The following is a 17,546-nucleotide window of genomic DNA, read 5'->3' as shown; positions in this document are numbered from 1 at the left end:
TCCATAAACTCTCCCCGCTGCCAGCTGGAAAAAGTGACCCGGGGCTCTGTGCACACAGACATACATACGTGTCTACGTGCGTGAATGTATAATCACCACGTTTTAAATAATTTAGTGCTCTTGGTTTTGTCCCGGACAGTCTCTCATCATCTGTACTTCTTAAAAAAAAAAAAAAAAAGAGAGTAGAAGAGGAAAAAGAATGTGTATGCATGTTTGTGCAGACAGACGATGTACTTGCATCTATAAACTCTGTGGGAGTTTGGGCCCCTCCTTATGCATAAACCGCCCTCCCTCCTGGGGAGTCTTCTCCTTAATGACGTTCACGCTAATTTAGACGCTCGGGACCGGCTCAGCCTCTCCCGGAGCCCGCAGCCTCCACAAACATCCTGAAAAGCAACCTGAGCAGACGTCCCTCCTCGAGGCAGATCCAGGGATTTTTCTCTCCCGGGCGGTTTAGGAGCTGGCGAGCGAGCGCTCGCGCTCGGGTTTTCCAGCGCCTGCTCCTCCACCAGAGACACCCTCCCGCCGCTCCCCGCCGGGCGCGCCGCTCACACGGCTCCGCCGCGCCGTGCGGGACGCGGGCACAGCGCGGCCGCTCCCGCCGCCAGAGAAGAGCTCCCGGGGAAGGGTCCATGGGCCGGGGCCGATAGGAGCCCCCCGCCGCCGCCTCGGGCCATGAGCGGGCAGCGGCGCCTCCGCGGGGGCTGAGCGGGGGCCGTGCCGTGCCGGGCCGTGCCGTGCATGCCGGCGGGGCGCGTCCCGCGGCGGGGCCCCGCGCCCCCCGCGCCGCCCCGCAGCCCCCGCCGAGCCGCGATGCCGGCGGCGGGGCGCGGGCAGCCCAGCCCCTGGCTGCTGGTGCTGGGCGCCGCCGCCCCCGCGCTCTGGCTGCGCTGCGTCCTCGCCGACTTCACGGTGGACAACGAGGTGCCACTCCAGCTTCATCCACCGGCGGCTGCGCGGCCCCGAGCGCCGCGAGATGCAGCGGGAGATCCTCTCCATCCTCGGCCTGCCGCACCGCCCGCGGCCCCACCTCCACGGCAAGCACAACTCGGCCCCCATGTTCATGCTGGACCTCTACAATGCCATGTCCGTGGAGGAGGGGGCGGCGGGGGCCGCCGCCGAGGACGGCGAGGGCTTCTCCTACCCCTACAAGCCCATCTTCAGCACCCAGGGGCCGCCCCTGGCCAGCCTGCAGGACAGCAACTTCCTCACCGAGGCTGACATGGTCATGAGCTTCGTCAACTTGGGTGAGTGCCGGGCTCGGCGGAGCCGGGTCCGGGGCAACCGGGCAGGGAACCGCGCCGGGGGGAGGCTGGAGCGGTGCCCTGGCCACCAGCGGGAGGACAAGGGCTGGTGGTGCAGGTGGCCGCGCTTGGGAGCTGTTTCCCAACGGGTCAGGTGGGTGGCAGCCCACCTGGGCAAAGGACAGGTAGCGGCCCTCGGAAAAGCGCCTCCTTTGCCAGGTAGTGGTTAAATGGCACCAGCGTGGAGAGGGCACTGACTCCCCATCACAGCATTTGGACAGCCACAAGCTTTCTCCACGCTCCACCCTGCGCGCCGACACACTGAGGTCTCCCTTTGATAGTTGCTGCACTTCAGAAATTGGATTTGCAGGTAGGAGTTACACAGGACGATTAGCAGGTCTGTTCCACACCCCACACTGCCAAGGAATACACGAAACCCAGACAGGACCACGGGTCCCGGCACAGCTCCCGGTGCCGGGCTGGCTCTCGTGCTGGATGCAGAGCCACCAGGGCTGCCTGGACGGATAGTTCCCTGCGGCATCCCAGCGCCGCGCTCCCGCGGCCGGAGGGGCTGAGCCGCTCGCACATGTTTTCCTAATGGCTTGGGAGGGATTCCACAGTAAATCCTTATTTACTCCTGCAGCTTTTCCTGTTGACCCCAGTTTATGCCGCTAACTCGCCTCTTTTCACAAGCACATGTGGATGGGTTTATGCAAACGATAGAGAGTTGGCACGCTTTGTATGCGCCTCGCTAGGCCTCTCTAATTGGATGCCACGGCCCAATCTGATTTCCATTTGCTCGCTGCAGATTGCACACCCGTGTGGACTGACTTGGCCGGATTTGAGTAAAACATTGTCAGGGTGCGCGTTCTATTTTAAATATGTAATTATAGACCTGGTTCACTCTATCCATTTTTAGACCTCATCATGTGTGGCTCTTAAACCACACATGTACAGACTGGGTGCCTGCAAGTTCAAGGCAGAACCTGAATTGTATTTCCAAAACAAGATCCACTCAGACTTTGTCCCAAACAAAGGGAGACACAAAGCACAAAAGGAGACCACCTCTGTCAGGTAACCTGCTAGGGATTACAGACCCCCATCTCCCATAAATCCATTAACACCCTTATGGATGTCACTGTTCTGGACACTTCCACTGTCTGGAACTTCAGAGGGAACAAAGATTAAATCACCATCTAAATCACCACCTCCGTAATCCCAGCACTTTAACCAACTTGAAAAGATCAGCAGCTGTAAAGGCTCTGTGACACACGTTAATAATTATTAGACACGGTAGCCATCCCGGCACAATTCGTGCATGATAAGGAGACACAGGACGCTGTGGGAGATCTCTAGTTTGCATGAGCTGCACCTCCTTATTAACTGCCATAAGCTTCACAGTGGGAAGCTTGGAATTACATCTGGCCCGGGGGCTGTGCTCTATGAGAGCTGGTGCTTTCCATTTGGAATTACAATGTTTGTCTAATCAGTGCTGGATCCTTAAGCCGATGAGCAATGATACATTTAAAATCAAATATTTGAGCAGTCAAAAGTACCAATGACAGTCAAATATTTGACTTTAGAGATAAGAGAGATCTTGCTAACACTATGCTCTGTGATTCTTGGGTCCTACACCGTGTACAGCCGAGTGCAAGGAGAGTCTCAAACAGAAGACAAAGGATGTTGAAATAACAATAGCAAAATTCACACTTCTCTTTCCATATCGGTAGAGAGGAGAGAACATTTATGAAACATGTAAGTACCTAATGGGAGGGAGTTTAGCCCTGGGGAAGCAGCTCTGCTCCTCAGGTGTAGTTATCTGCTGCATAACCTTCATCAGTGAAATTATCTGCTGCATAACCTTCATCAGTGAAACTGCAACGCTCCTGTCCCATGCTTCCAATGTAAGGAAAAGTCTCCCTGTCAGCCCATGGAAGAGGTTCACTCCTAATGTTCAGGTCACTTATTATTTTGAATTCAAAGGAGTGGAATCGATCCATAAACTGTGAAATAAAACTTAACATTTTGGATATGTCTGTGTCTATGTGAGAACTCTATACAGAGCAGGTTTAACCTGTATAAGCCATAAGAAACCAATAGTCAACAGCCCGATGTGATGGGACGGCTACAGAGGATATTTCATTTGTTTTGACCTGCCAGGTTTTATGGTCAGCTTAGAAACCCAAGAGTGTTCTTGATGCAAAATACTAAACGATCATTTTATTTAGATGCTGTCAGCGTGGTCAGTGAGTAGTAAGAGTGCTGGCAAAATCCAACAGTTTTAAGGACAGGTGGAATTACTACCAGCAAGGCACATTTTGGAGGTTTATCTGTGCTGTTTTGTTCCCTTGTCAACAGTGCATGCCAGGACGAGTTTAAAAAGGACATAGATCTATAATAGCTTTCTTCATCCCTGTGCACACCTTTCATCCCATTATAGTCATCGCTCTTTCATCTTTATAGGACAAAGACAGGCCTGTTTATGGACGTTTTAATGAATTAGACCAGCCAGTCGCTCCGTATATAGTCAAACACAACACCTGCTTTGAGACGTACAGTTTTCTATGACATTCAGGGAAAATTAGAACATCTATTGTAGGACTGAATTTTTTTGGAGACTTTCTACAATGATCCCTTTTAAAGCAGAGCTGAATTCCTAAATGCAGACTGTAGTAAACTGTGTCCTACTTTTGTAAGAGATACTCTGTGAGCATTGCATTTCGCAGGTAGGCTTTTATTACTATACTAGAGCCATCACAATGAGGAAGTGTCACAGTATAATAAAGTTTCATTTCAGAATGGAGGAAGTAAAAGTGAGTAAAGAAATAATACTTTTAAATTTCATTCAATAAAACATGTTAATTCCAGGCTTCCAAGTGCGAATTTATAAAAGCACTTTTTTGCCTTATTCATATTCTTCATTTACCCAGTTTTACAATTTCAGAAGGAAAAATATTAAAAAAAAATTACATTGCAAGATTTACTGGGATATATAGTAAAAAAGCCAACAACAAACCCCACACACATTGATTTCTATGGAGATACTGTGTATATTTATTCTAGAGAATTTATACTGGGTATTGGTAGGGAGGAACCAAAATACAGGTGCTCCGTTTCAGGGAGCTTTTTACTAAGCATGTAATGTTACTGTAAAATCTTGACAATTAATTAGATTTAGATTTATAACCAGTTAATTCACAGGCTACATTTTGTCTTAGCTTACACCTGTGGTAAGATGGATGGGGAATGGATTTTTGTCAAGAATGAAGTTACATGTAAATTAAAAGAGAATTTAGCCACAGTGGTCTGACTAAGTTAGTTAATTACTGGCTAATTTTGTAAAATTTATTACTGTAATTTCAGTATTTAGAATTTCGTTTCTGTCCAAGTACAGTTTACAAACTGAACCATTTTAGGAACTGAAAAAATGCAAAGCATTTTTTGCACAAGTTTAATTTCAAGTTTATAAACAGCAACTAAGGAGTAAACATCCTCTAGATGACTTAGACCTTCTCTTCTAAAAATAATTGAGTTGTCCTTATGCCGGTAATCTTGCCTTGGTAAACAGAGTTGCTTAGAATATTTTTAAAAGAGTCGGCACAAGTGATATGCAATTTGTTAATTTGTCTCGTGGTTGATTATAAAATGAACAACATTGTTTAATCCTGGCAAAAAAGAAGTGGGGGGGGAATTAGTCATTCTTGGAAGGAGCACTTGAAAGTGGCTTTTGTTAATATAAATCAAGAAGCTGAAGAGCCCCCAAGTTTCCTTTTATTTCATACCATCTGGCTATCCTTTTTGTTGACAAGTGTTTGGCATAGAGAACCATCTCTTTGCCCTTTAATAACAGGCTTTAACACTGTAGGGTATTAGAAAAAGATTCTATAACAGTTAAAAAATTTCCTTCGGGGAATACTTTATAAAGTGAGCACGGGCTGCAGGCATTTGCAGCTGTAACCTGGCTTGTGTTAAAATTTGGAAGGGGCTGCCTTGCATTCCAGCTCACTACAGGCCTTCATTGGTGTACAGCCAAAGGTTAATATAGATGTCACACAGTTTTTCTTTGGAGAGCCTCAGATATAAGAGTATGCGTACAGCTGTGTTTTTAGTAACCCTTTCATAATCACTTCTTTTAAACCTCATTTTCCTGCTTATATAAATCAAAGATTTTCAAGGATATTTGACCTGGATTTGAACTTATTTGATCTTCACATATTTCCCACTTGAAACAAAGCAGATTAAAAGTTAGCCCTGGATGCCTGGTCCCGATCACATGGCTTGTCCATACATTAGTCCCAAGCCCTTGGTGTTTTTTTTTCCTCCTCCACCTAACGCTGCTAGAAGCTCTGAAGCCTGAACAGGTACATCCCATAATTGTTTTGGGCAGTGTGGATATGTGCAACACTTGGTGGCAGAACATTAGCTAAGGAAGGCAGAAAGCTTACAGCAAAGTGAAGGTATGCAGGACACTGATGTGCAGCAGGTATTCTTTGAATGTACAGGCATGTTCTAGAGAGAATTCAATTAATTTCTAGTGGCAGAACAGAACAGGAACTATTTACCTCTGCTGTGCTGGTGCACTGGTAGCAGAGAAAGGAGCAGCTGAGGACAGATGTCCTTATGCAAGAAAAAAGGACATGGAAGTTGTCACCGCCCCCCACCCCGCTTGCACACAGTGGATTTGTCCCAGAGCAGGATCTTTCCTCCTTTCCCACCCAGGCTGTTCTGGGGGGGGGGGAAGCCCCCTCTGTGAGCTATAGTTTAAAAGACAAAACACAGCGGCTTGTAAAGTGCTTTTGAAGGAGACAAGCCTTGATGGCCAGGTCTTGTGATGCTGGTAACGGGAGCTGGGCACCAGTGGAGCGTGCGGGACCTGCTCCCACCCGCACGCTCGTGCCCCCGGTTGTGCTGTGCGTGTGCTGTGTGTGTGTGTGGGTGTTGTGGGTGTTTGTGGTGCGTGTTGTGGGTTTTGTGTCTGTGTGTTGTGGGGGGGGGGTTGTGGTGTGTGTGTGTGTGCTGTGTGTGTGTGTTGTGGGGCGTGTGTGTGTTATGTGTATGTGGGGGGGTGTTTGGGGTGTGTGTGTGTGTGTTGTGTGTGGTTGTGTGTGTGCTGTGTGTGTTGTGTTGTGTGGGATGTGTGTGTGGTGGGGGTGTTGAGTGTGTGTGTGTATGTGTGTTATGTGTATGTGGGGGGGTGTTTGGTGTGTGTGTGTGTGTTATGAGTGTGTGTATGTGTGTGTATATGTGTTATATGTGTGTATGTGTGCTGTGTGTGTGGGGGGGGAGGTGTGTGTGTGTGTATGTGTGCTGTGTGTGAGAGGGGTGTGTGTGTGGTGTGTGTATATGGGTTATGTGTGTGCATGTGTGTTGTGTGTGTGAGGGGTGTGTGTGTGTGGTGTGTGTATATGTGTTGTGTGTGTGTCCCTGCAAAGGGGGTTTAATGGCCTCTGGGCAGGCAGCACGAAACCAGGCTCTACGTTCTCTTCTGGAAATAAGCCCGACACACATTTTCGGGTCGTGGGGGGAGAGATGTGTGAGAGAAGGTTACACAAGTGGTTGGAAACATTAATTAAAAAAAAGATTATAACTATTAAAGCCCGGTCAGAGCTGTTGACAGGCTCCTTTTAAATAGGACACTGCGATGTTTTAGTTTAATACATTCTGGCAGTGTCACCGGGGTTAAGGCTAATACTGGGATGTGTGGATTCTGTCATGTTATTGTCAGGAGGAATGCAGGGATTAGGTTTAAAAGTGGCGGTGGGTGAGTGGTGCAGCTGTGTACACTTATTATAAAAGATTTAAGTCCCACTGGTAAAATCAATATATTAAATTGCAAGAGCCCCTGTTTTTAATTAGTTTAAATCAAATATACTGTTAGTGCCATTATGGCTGCTATCCCTTGAATCAAGTGAGGAAATGCTAATATTTATATGGAAACTGTTAATTTGTGGTTAAAATGATAACACATTTAGTTTTATGCTTCTAAATTGTTCTAACTGGACGAATACCAGTGAGAAGTTGCAATGGTGGATGAAGTAATCTGAGCAAGAACACAAGTAAGCAAATTTTGATAATATGCCAGATAAACAGACTACCTGTTGATATATAGCATTAAGAGACCATGGTATTTTAAGCCCTTTCCAATTTTCCTCTCTGGGGCCTGCATCAAAGTACTTATGTGAATTAACCACCCATATATAAAAATGCATATATTATTGTATATAAATAAACTATGCTATTATATATATTTCTTCTCTAAATGGAAGGAACTTATAAAGAAATGAGAGAGCTGTTTAAATTAGTTTCAGGATGAATATTTTCCTTCTGCAACTGTTTGAAGTAAATGGGACTGCTCACGAGGACTAATCATGGATAAAGTTCTGCACACGCTTATGTTTGGAAAAATGGAAACCCAAGAGAAAATTCTTGGCTAGGTCTTCATTGGTGTAAATTGTCAAATTTCTACTGGAGCTGGCCCTGTGGTCTCATTTATACAACTCTACGTCCAAAGTAATTCCCATAAACTCCCTCTTGATTTACACTAGCACCACTGAGAGCAGAATTGGGCCAAAGAAATGCCCCTGTGTTGAAATAATGAGCATGCAGTAGTTTCTGCTAGAGCTTCACACAGTCTTCTCTCCTAATCTTGAAATTGTTTCTGAGGGAAGTTTCCTTTGCTGCAAATAATCAAAACATGAACTAGCTCCTATTAGTCACTGCTTATCATTATTAGCCCAATCCATGTTGTTGAACTACAGCTGAATTCCCATCTTTGCAACAAACAGAATTTAACAAATAATGTTTGACAAAAATGTGAAACTGATATTTCTTAATACAAGACATATTTCATATGGAGAAACTTCAGTGCTGAAAGATTCCTGGTATCAAAATATCTGAATCATAGTACAAATAAACAGCGCCTTGTAAAGACTGCAGGGCCGAATTCCGTGCTGGAGTAAGTCCACTGAAGCCAGTGGAATTGTGCCAGCAGATAAACTGCCATCTAGATTTTCTCGGTGTTGAAGATTTTGTCAGTAAAAATCTTTGCTACGAGAAAGGTTGCAGGTGGCAAAGTTTGGACTGATTCTAATTCAAACAGTCCTTCTGGAAATCCTTATTTTGCTGATAAAAGCTACAAAGATTCCCGAGCCCCCCCCTTTATTTGGGTATGTGTTCTACAATTCCATTATTTATACATAAATACACCTGATTTACAGCAGGTAAAATAAAAGCCACCTTGGGTGTAATCCCTACAACACTGTGCTTTACCCATTTTTTTTAAACATTTGTATCATCTACCTCTCAGAGTCAGTGAAAATCCTTTAGTGATCCAGGCTGAGTGGATTGAATTAATGGCAACTTTGAGACTACAAGTTTTAGTGTAATTGCTTTATTGTCTTGGAACCAAGATGCTTACAATCCAGTTCCTGTGCAAACATGTTTAACGTGTGTTAATGTGTTTCAAAACCAGACCCTCTCCGCAAAATTCTGCTTTTCATTAATTGACATCAGTAGCATGGTACAGTATTTCAAAGCACTGGCCAAATATAAACTGTGTTTCTAATTTCCTTACTTTCCTATGTTTGGAATGCCAATGTTAATTTGTTCCCATGGAAGAGTGAGAGCTGCCAACCACAGTTTTATGTAAATGGCTTTACAGTGCAGGGCTGCCAACATTAAACGATACTTAGGAATTTTCATGACATTTTGTATTTAATGCTTGTGTGTGTGTGAGAGAGAGAGAAATAGAGGGAGATGTATGGATGTTGAACAGCACAAGCACTGATGATCAAGACAAATGTTTGAAGAAGTGTATCCTTTGAGTAACTATTACTTAATGTTTCTTCTCATTTAACATTTTTTAATAATCTATCAGATATTACATAGCATATTCCCTGTGCCTAGAAAAAAGCTGTTTTGCAGGGAACTTTGTTGCTAACTATCCAAACAATTCCCCCCACCTAATAATTTTAGTTATTTATTAATAGATGAGCAGATGGACTTTAGTTTGTGTTGTTCCTCTGATCATTCTGAACTAGACTGTAAGAATGTGATATTACTCAGCATGAGAAAATGTAACAGCAAAAAAAGCTGCCACAACTAAGGAACAGGGGAATTAACTGATTTTGATTAAACTGCCAACAGATAATTTTTCTTTAGAAGAAAGGAGTAGCTAGATAAAATCATTTGCTTTCTTAAAGAAAATCAAGCATAATAGTTTCTTTAGTGGTATGTCTGCCTTTGTACATGAAACAAACGTGAAGTTCCCTTTAAACAAGTTTATTTTAAACTGATGTTGGTAAAAACAAGGTCTGTTTATGTATTTCTCCTTTTATTCCTGGAAGATGTTCAAAATACAAATTGTTCATGTTTCAGTAGATTCCTCTTAATGAGTGCTATGGTTTATCTCTCCATTTCCCTGGTTTATTGGAACAGGTGCAGTGTCTGCCATCTGTGCCAGCCCTGTGCTATACCAACAAACAAAGTGTTGTTTTGGTTCACTGGATTTAAAAGTCTCCTGAGAGTAAAGAAATGAAAGAGAAAGAATTTAGAAAGTGCCTAGTGAGGGAAAGGCACTTCAAGTAATGTGCTTTGTCACTCAAGTCTTCCCGTAAATTACCTTAAGCTATTTCTAAACTGTTTGAAAAATTTTATCCGTCGAGGATTAAGTTTCTGTTGCATCTTGGAGGTCCCACACTATTCTTTATCATCTTTATCCTACTGCAGTAGCTTCCAAGTTAGAGTCTTCTGTTATCAGGTTGAATTAAATTTTACAGGAGTAAAAACTCTTTTTTTTCCTTTTCCTAAAGTGGAAGAAGCACGAATTTTCATTTTTTCAGTGTTTCTGCTTCCACCTCATTTGAGGGATCCTGCAAATAGCCATCCAAGTTTAAACAAGATTATGTTGTAATTAGACAGACAAACTCATAATTATTTAAGGGCTAAACCAACAACAACAACCCTTTCAGGTTCATTTTGACAGTGTTTATCCAGTGTATCTGGAAAGGCTTACAATTAAAGTGCCTGAAGGGTGGGGATGAGATTTTTCAGCATGCAGTCAGTGCTATCGGGTCCACCTGGCCTGGGAAACTATGCAGGCTTTGTAGCAGAGAAAATCCTTTAACTTAGATCTTCATGGCACGCTCTTAAAAGCTGCCTTCCTTTAAAAATAAAAAAAAAAAAACCAAGGAAAAGGAGGGGAGAGGGAAGGCGCTGCTTCCCTCTAAGCAATAATTAAAACGACCAAGTGCCCCTCAGGCTCTGTGTGATGAGGGAGCCCCATCGCTCTGATAATCTCCCGGCGCATCGTTTTTCAAGGTTTTCCCTGTTGTACACAACTGCCTTTGGAATGAGCACAAAGTTTCCCCTCGTCAGGCTGCAGCCTCCCAGCGTGGTGCTGGGCTGAATCACACCTCCACGGACCCCACTGATGTCACCAGGCAATATCCTCAGCTGGAGCAGCCTGGCCCTGGGCCACCCCGGCGGTGAAGTCACCACCCCTGACACCATCCGAGGAGCTGGCACAGTGTCCTGTGCCCAGTCTGGGGGGCTGTAAATCAGGGTGAGATCTGACTCTCTTACTGGAGCCACTGGGCCAAACTCTGCCTTCAGCCACCACGTTTCCCTGGCGTTGGTTGTCAGGGCCGTCTCGTTTTTACCAATTGTTCTTCCCACAGCACAGTGGCAGTAAAACTTTTTAAAAGAGATCAGAAAGAACTCTGGGAGAACTACTAAAAAATGCTCATAAAATAATACAGCGTCAGTAGTTGGGAGTTATAATTCCGATGGAGAGACAAGTTTCTTCCTGAGGATTGGGAATAGGGCTGGTCATATTTCCCTCCCTGTCTACCTGGAACACCCATTGACTTTAATGAGTCTTTTGGCACCCCAAGGGAAAGCAAGTTCTGGTCTACCATTGAAATGGAAGATTAAAAATTACTGTAATTTAGCAATTCCAAATTCTAGTGCTTACAGTTGAGTAGTGTTCAAATTGTTGTGTATCAATATTTCAACAATTTACTTTCATCAGCCAAATATCTATAATGCCATCAGTGATAACCAGTCATCACTAACAGGAATCATTTCCCAATTGTATTTGTTCTGCTCACATGCTCAATGCTAGCTGCTCCTCCCCTGGTTCTCAAGGTTAAAACTTATTGCTTCCATCACTAAAAATATTCTGAACAATTTAATCTTGCTACTTTTATTTGTTTATTACTCTGCAGTCGTTATAATCCCACAGGGACTTTTTAGATGTTAATAAAGAGTACTGCACATCACTTTTCCTGGAGCTTGTGTGGCACTATAAACATCATGCTGAGTTTAAGTTCCCCTTTCTGACCATATCCTTAAAAAAATCCAGCATTTGTTAAGAGAAAGGAGGGGATTTTTTCCTTTCTTTTTAACAAAAAGAAATAAAAGGGAGAAAAAAAAAGAAGTAACTTTAGCCTCACAATCTGCTAGCTACATAAAGCAGTAAATGTTCAGCTGAGGCAGGGAAAAACCAGAACTGCTAGAGACTGGTTGTTTCCTTTTGGAGGAAACAATAAATGTGCCCACTTGTATTTTAACAGCATTACTACTGGGCCCCCTAATTACACAAATATACTTGTAATAAACTGCAGAAAAGAAGAACTGAAAAAGAATCATTCAGCACAGATCTTTCTCCTCAGGTCAAAGAGAAGCTCTTGGGTAACCAATCTAAAATCCTGGCCCAAATCAGAAGATGAAGATATTTCAGCACTATGTGATGAATCATTTGTCTCCTGAGACAGGTGAAAAGGAGAAGCAAATCAGACATGCGGTGTAAAACTTCTCTCACTGGTGTGGACACAACTTTGACCTCTGAATACAACAGTTCCTGCAATCCATGGCATGCATTATAATCAAATTACCAGAATATTAGAGTCCATATCCACGGAAATCTCTGACTGTTACACTACATTAAAACCTAACACAGGGAATACAGAAATACACGAAAGAATCCAGAAAGACGCAGAAACGCATTCGAGCAAATCCCAAATATTTTTTTAGAAAACAGTAACTGTCATTTTGCTCATTAGTCCACAACTGTGAGATGGGAGCTGTTTCACTGAAAATATACAGAGTAGGGGGAAAATCTAAGTCAGTGTGTCTAATACACTGAAAGTCTTTCCTGCCTGTGTTGGCAGTTGTAGTCCAACAAACGAGTAGTGACTGGTAGGCAAGGGACCGAGCTGGAGAAGGATGATCTGTGCTCCTGCTCCTTCAGAGACGCTTTCATAAACCCCATACACTCATTTCTGTGCTATTTTTACCAGTTGCACGCAACAGGACGTGAACTGCGTTCCCTTCATTCATACCAAACCCATGCGAGGACACGAGGGTGTTATTACAACAGCTGATCTTTTACCCCAGAACTGCAGTTGCAAAATTGCTTTTGAAGATACACAAAAACCCAAAACAAAACAGAAAATGCTGTTGTTAGGGGCTGACTCAGGAGGCTGGGATGGCCCAGCCCTAGTGAGAGGCTCAGTGTCAGGAATCCAGCCCTGATCCACAGTGTGGTATGCAGGGCTAGGTGCTGCTGATGTCACTGATGGGCTTATCTCGTACCAAAAAAAAAAAAAATTCCTCTTGTATAATAGGGATCGTGGGTGGCTATTAAACCAAAAATAAATCTTTGCCTCACCATCAGATGCTGTTTTGCCTCAGGCATTGGCCACCAACGTTTACAGTGCAAAGGGGACAGACATGTGCACACACTCTGTACACGTATATGTTTGCCTTCCTGAGGACATCTCTGAAATAATAGTTTAAACCTGCCATCACTGTAAGACACTGGTGTTTTACATCTGCCAACGGAAATATATGTGGATGTCATCAACTCCCAGATCTTTACTATTCATAGTTCTCAGGCCTGTACAGAGTTATTAAAAGAATAAACAGCCTCCTGCCTGTTTCTCAGTGAAACTAAATGTGTAGCACAGCAAACATTCCTAGAAAGCAAAACCATCTCACACATAAGCTACGAGTCCCATCGCAGGCAAAAGGACAGTGGGAGATGTGCAGGGAGGTCCCAGCAGGGAGGATCATTCCAGGCAGTGACCTCCTCTCCTGTGTCCCAAACTCAGTGCCCCACCTGAGCTCGGCTGTCTTGGCAGCACAGAGGAAACATGATGATCTCAGAGAAAAATGTGAACTAGGTCATGAAGTCACACTTGCACAAGCGAGGGCACTCTGCAGTATCTTTTTAAGCAGTAACTGAAGTATGTAATGATTATTCTCCAAAATGTTTCCTCCCATCCCTCCAAATATTGTGTTTCTGTTGAATAATCCTGGTTTATAAACGGTGTTAATATCACTGGACCTCCCACAGAGAGAACACCTGAGAAATGTGCAATAGCTGTAACAGCCCGGGTGCAGGGCAAGCGCTGCTCCAGCAGGGATTTCCCCTCTGGGGCAGCCAGACCTTTCCCCTGAATAGTTTGTTGCCCCCTAATCTCCCAGCACTTGCCTGGCCGAGAGCTGCAGATGTTTGTTAGTGCATAGGAAGCTCGAAAAGCCTGGCTGATCATGGTCTTAGGGCACAGCTCAGTGTATACATTCCAAGTTGAAATAGTGCTGATTACAATCAAAGGCTGAGATTCTTATCTGATGGCTTCGTGCCTGATATCGACTGGTTATTTTGTAATATCCCACAAGCTGCTTTCTCAACAAATCCAGAATCTGGGATTTCAGCTGAGAAATCCAGCAAGTCGTATGGGTTCAAACCTGGGAAACTGGTTCTTGAATTATTTTCCTTTTATCACAGCAAGCCACAAGAAAGGCTGGATTCCCTGTGACTCCTGCCGTGTTCCTCCCAGGGAGCCTGTGCAGGTGTAGACCCACACTCTGCAGTATTTGGGGGGATGCTGGTATTGTTGTGGCAATCCACTATTAAAGGAGGATTAATTAGATTTAGGCTATTTATTTGGGCAGCTGTTCAGTAGATGAAAGGAAGCCTGATGCAATTGAAATGAATAAACCTTAAGAGGCCAATGTCCAGTCACTTCTCACTCGTGTCCCTTAGTACAGTCAGTGCAGAAATGGGCACATTCCTTTGGCAAAAATGAGGCATTTGAAGATTCCATCAGCTGAACTTTCTCTTTCAAGTGTTGCCAGTAGATGCACAATATATACATGTGCTTTTAAAAGACTTTTATTTTGAACTCAAGATGTGAATCTATGGTATTAAGGAAAGCAGAACAATCCTTTATTTTGCTGCACCTGCACCTTAATGCCTAATGAGTTTAGTCTGATGGAATCCAGACCTCAGGAAGGATTATAAATTCTCATTTGATTTCATTTACTTCTAAAATACCTTAAACCAGCTGTACCAGTCCAGAATTCAGTCCTTCTTTCTCTATCAGTTTTGCAAGTGTTGTTGAATCTTTTGCTGTACTAAGTAACTTTATGCTATATAATGATACAGCATTAGTAATAAGAAACAGAGGGCAGCTTGAAAAAAATCATGTAGTGGAAGATAATTAGCATCTTATAAGCTTGGAAAGCATCAGATTATGAGCACAACTTTCCTAAAGTTCTTTTTGCCCTAGAAAAACAAGATTTGGAAAAGCTGAAAGTAGGTTGGTAGGCAATATCCTCTGTGACCTGGCAGTGGGAGGCAGAGGAGCCCGGCCATGTGGGTGAACTCACTCTCCAGGCACCACTGGTACATTTACCCATTTCTGTCTGTTTTGTATAAACACATCAGAGACACTCAGGCAGTGACCTCCCCGGGATTACTGACTCAGGCTGTTTGTTATGAATAGTATCTAATTTATCAAATACATTTGAAGACTTCTTACTTTTCCCCAGTGCAGTTACAGGAACGCAAGAGCATAATTTGATGCTGTTGCATCTCTGCATGGGAGAGTTACTGTGTGATGATTTGTTTTTAATTTGCATGTCCCCTGCACGTGCCTCTTGCAGATCAAGGTGCCTGTGCTGCAGGCTCCCAGCTTCCTGCAGAGATGTTTAGTCCTTCCCTTGGGCAGACACTGGGCAGGGAAGCCCTCCAGGGATGAGCTCCCTTCCAGACTGCCACTCACTGGGGGCTGTCTTCCTTTACCTGAGCTTAGGTTAGAGCTGGCTAAAAACACTTCAGGGAAACTTTCTTGCCTTCTCCCTGCTCTGAAATTTGGTCCAAAGTGAAGAACTGTTTCACACTTGGAGGCTTTCAAGAATGACCCAAATCTTCTTATTCAAAAATTTGCATTTCATGCCAAATAACCCATTTTAGGTTTCCCTTGTAGCAGTCTCTCACTCTGCCTCTTATCTCCCCTGGCTGAATACACTTTGTTTCTGACCAGATTTGTTCAGCTGCTTGTCTCTCCTTGCTTGGGCCTGGGAATGTGTTTCCATTTGCTGAACACTGTGTGTACAAGCAGACAGGCAGGCTGCTGTTTTTTGCATCAGTGATTTTTTGAGAGGCCTCCAGCCTCAGAGCAGGTTGCAGGAAGCACCTTGGGCCCCATTTGTCTGCTGGTTGGACTAGGGGATTATTTTTCTCAGTGAACCATATTGTCACTAACTTTTCTCCCTCTTTGTGCTCTCCAGCCTCCTCACCCTTGAGACACCTACCACCCTGCTTTCTCCTCTAGACCAGTACTGCCCTTCTCTGTGCAGTGGATGCCATCTCAGTCTCCACTGTCCTGATCCTCATCGTGATTCCTCCCCCTCCTCCCCAGGCTGCCACTATCTCCCTGACCCTTGGATGCACTGGCTAAATGTGTGACTTGGAGTTCACACCTAATGCTGGCACAGCTTCCCTGGGAAACTGGGCTCACCAGACACAACTCCCTGATTTCATAGCACCAGGAAAGCAGCCTTGCTGCTCCCTGCATTACAAAAAGAGAGCAAGCAGTGTAATGTAGGAGTCATCTCTGTTCAAATGAAAAAAAGAAAAATGTATTCCTGCATCTTTACATGCCTCCCACAGCTGCATCCAGAGGATTCAGTGTTGAGGGGATGTATTAGACAGCACCATGTCTCTGCTCTCAGGCTGTGTTATTCCACACTGTGCAATACAGTACAGACAGAGAAAAGAAAGCAGGAGCAATGATGAGCTTTTGCCTGTCATTTTGCTCACTGCACAGTTTGGCTACAGGGACATTACTAGAGGGGGTGTAGAGAAGAGCTGAGGTTGCCCTTGATGGGCAGGAGATGCACAGCAGTCCTGATCTGTCCATGCAGTCTGTCGAGGGTAAATGCCAGCACTCTCCCAGTGCCAGCACAAGAGCTTGAGACATTTGTGGTGGCCACAATGCTGGCCAGTTGGGAGGACACAGTAGGAGACACATTTTGCAGCATCACCACAGTCCCCAGCTTGCCTCTAGGTCCCTCTGGAAAAATGCCACCCCCAAGGTGCTGGGAATGGGAGAGCTGCTGGGGCAAATCCCCAAGTCAGTACTGTCCTTCCCCATGAAAGGAGGAAGAGAAACAAGATTTGAGATGCTGGTGTGGGAGGCCCTGCAGGACATTTTCTTACAGTGGATTCCTGGAAGATGAAGGTAGAAATACAGGGAGTCTGTCGAAAGGAACAACTTCATGAACTCCCATTTATTTCTTTCCCCTGTCACCCGCCCATATTCTCCATCCCCTCACACCCCCCAAATCCCACAGCAATCCTCAGTGCATTACAACAGCTGAAGATGGATTGCAGCTCCATATGCTGCTGTGTTTCAAGTGATGAGTCTGTGAATAAGGTATTCTGAAGAAACACAACTCTTCCCTGCTTATTTAACTTTGCTTTCCCCAGATACACATACAGACACAGCAAACAGCATCAGGATTCGCACCACGATCAGTCTGTTTACTATTAGGAGACTTTCGTGTTCACAGAGCAGTCCCACGTGTAAATTTTTCACAATACCTTTCATCTAGTCTGGCTCTGCTTTCAGCAGAGAAACCACAGAGTAAACGGGTACCAATCAGGGCACACTCAGAAAAGAAAATAGATTACCTGTGCATAGCCTGCCCAGATATTTTTTAAAGAACATCCGTTCTTTAAGAAGAAATAGTTTTACCATCCAGCATTGCCCTAAAGTGTCTGCAGAGAAATCCCAGCAGGGAATGTCTCCAAATGCAGAAGGCAGCATGCATGCTTCTCTCTGTCCCTTTTCCTCCCAGTGAGTATATTTCCCCTTTACCGTCGACCACACTAAGGAATTTTAACTTAAAAGGCTCCTGGTTGACACATGGGGCGAGAGGATGTGGTGATTCCAGCATCCTTTCATCCCCACTCCGTGTTCATGGCTCCCAGGGAAGCAGGTGGCTCCA

At 44.5% G+C, this 17,546-nt stretch overlaps 1 protein-coding gene across 1 annotated transcript in view; it reads left to right on the top strand.

The window, feature by feature from the left end:
- Positions 1-741: 741 nt before the first annotated feature.
- Positions 742-17,546, top strand: part of BMP7 (bone morphogenetic protein 7) — a 44,006-nt gene continuing 27,201 nt past the window's right edge. Inside the window, 2 exon segments of the mRNA XM_018074036.2 lie at positions 742-927; positions 929-1,247. Coding sequence (XP_017929525.2) covers positions 742-927; positions 929-1,247 — 505 coding nt within the window.

The sequence above is a fragment of the Manacus vitellinus genome, unplaced genomic scaffold, assembly GCF_001715985.3.
Source record: "Manacus vitellinus isolate BGI_N305 unplaced genomic scaffold, ASM171598v3 scaffold_26_pilon, whole genome shotgun sequence".
In the NCBI taxonomy this organism is placed as follows: Eukaryota; Metazoa; Chordata; class Aves; order Passeriformes; family Pipridae; genus Manacus; species Manacus vitellinus.
Note: the sequence above shows the minus strand (reverse complement) of the source record. Positions and strands in the feature narration are given on the sequence as shown.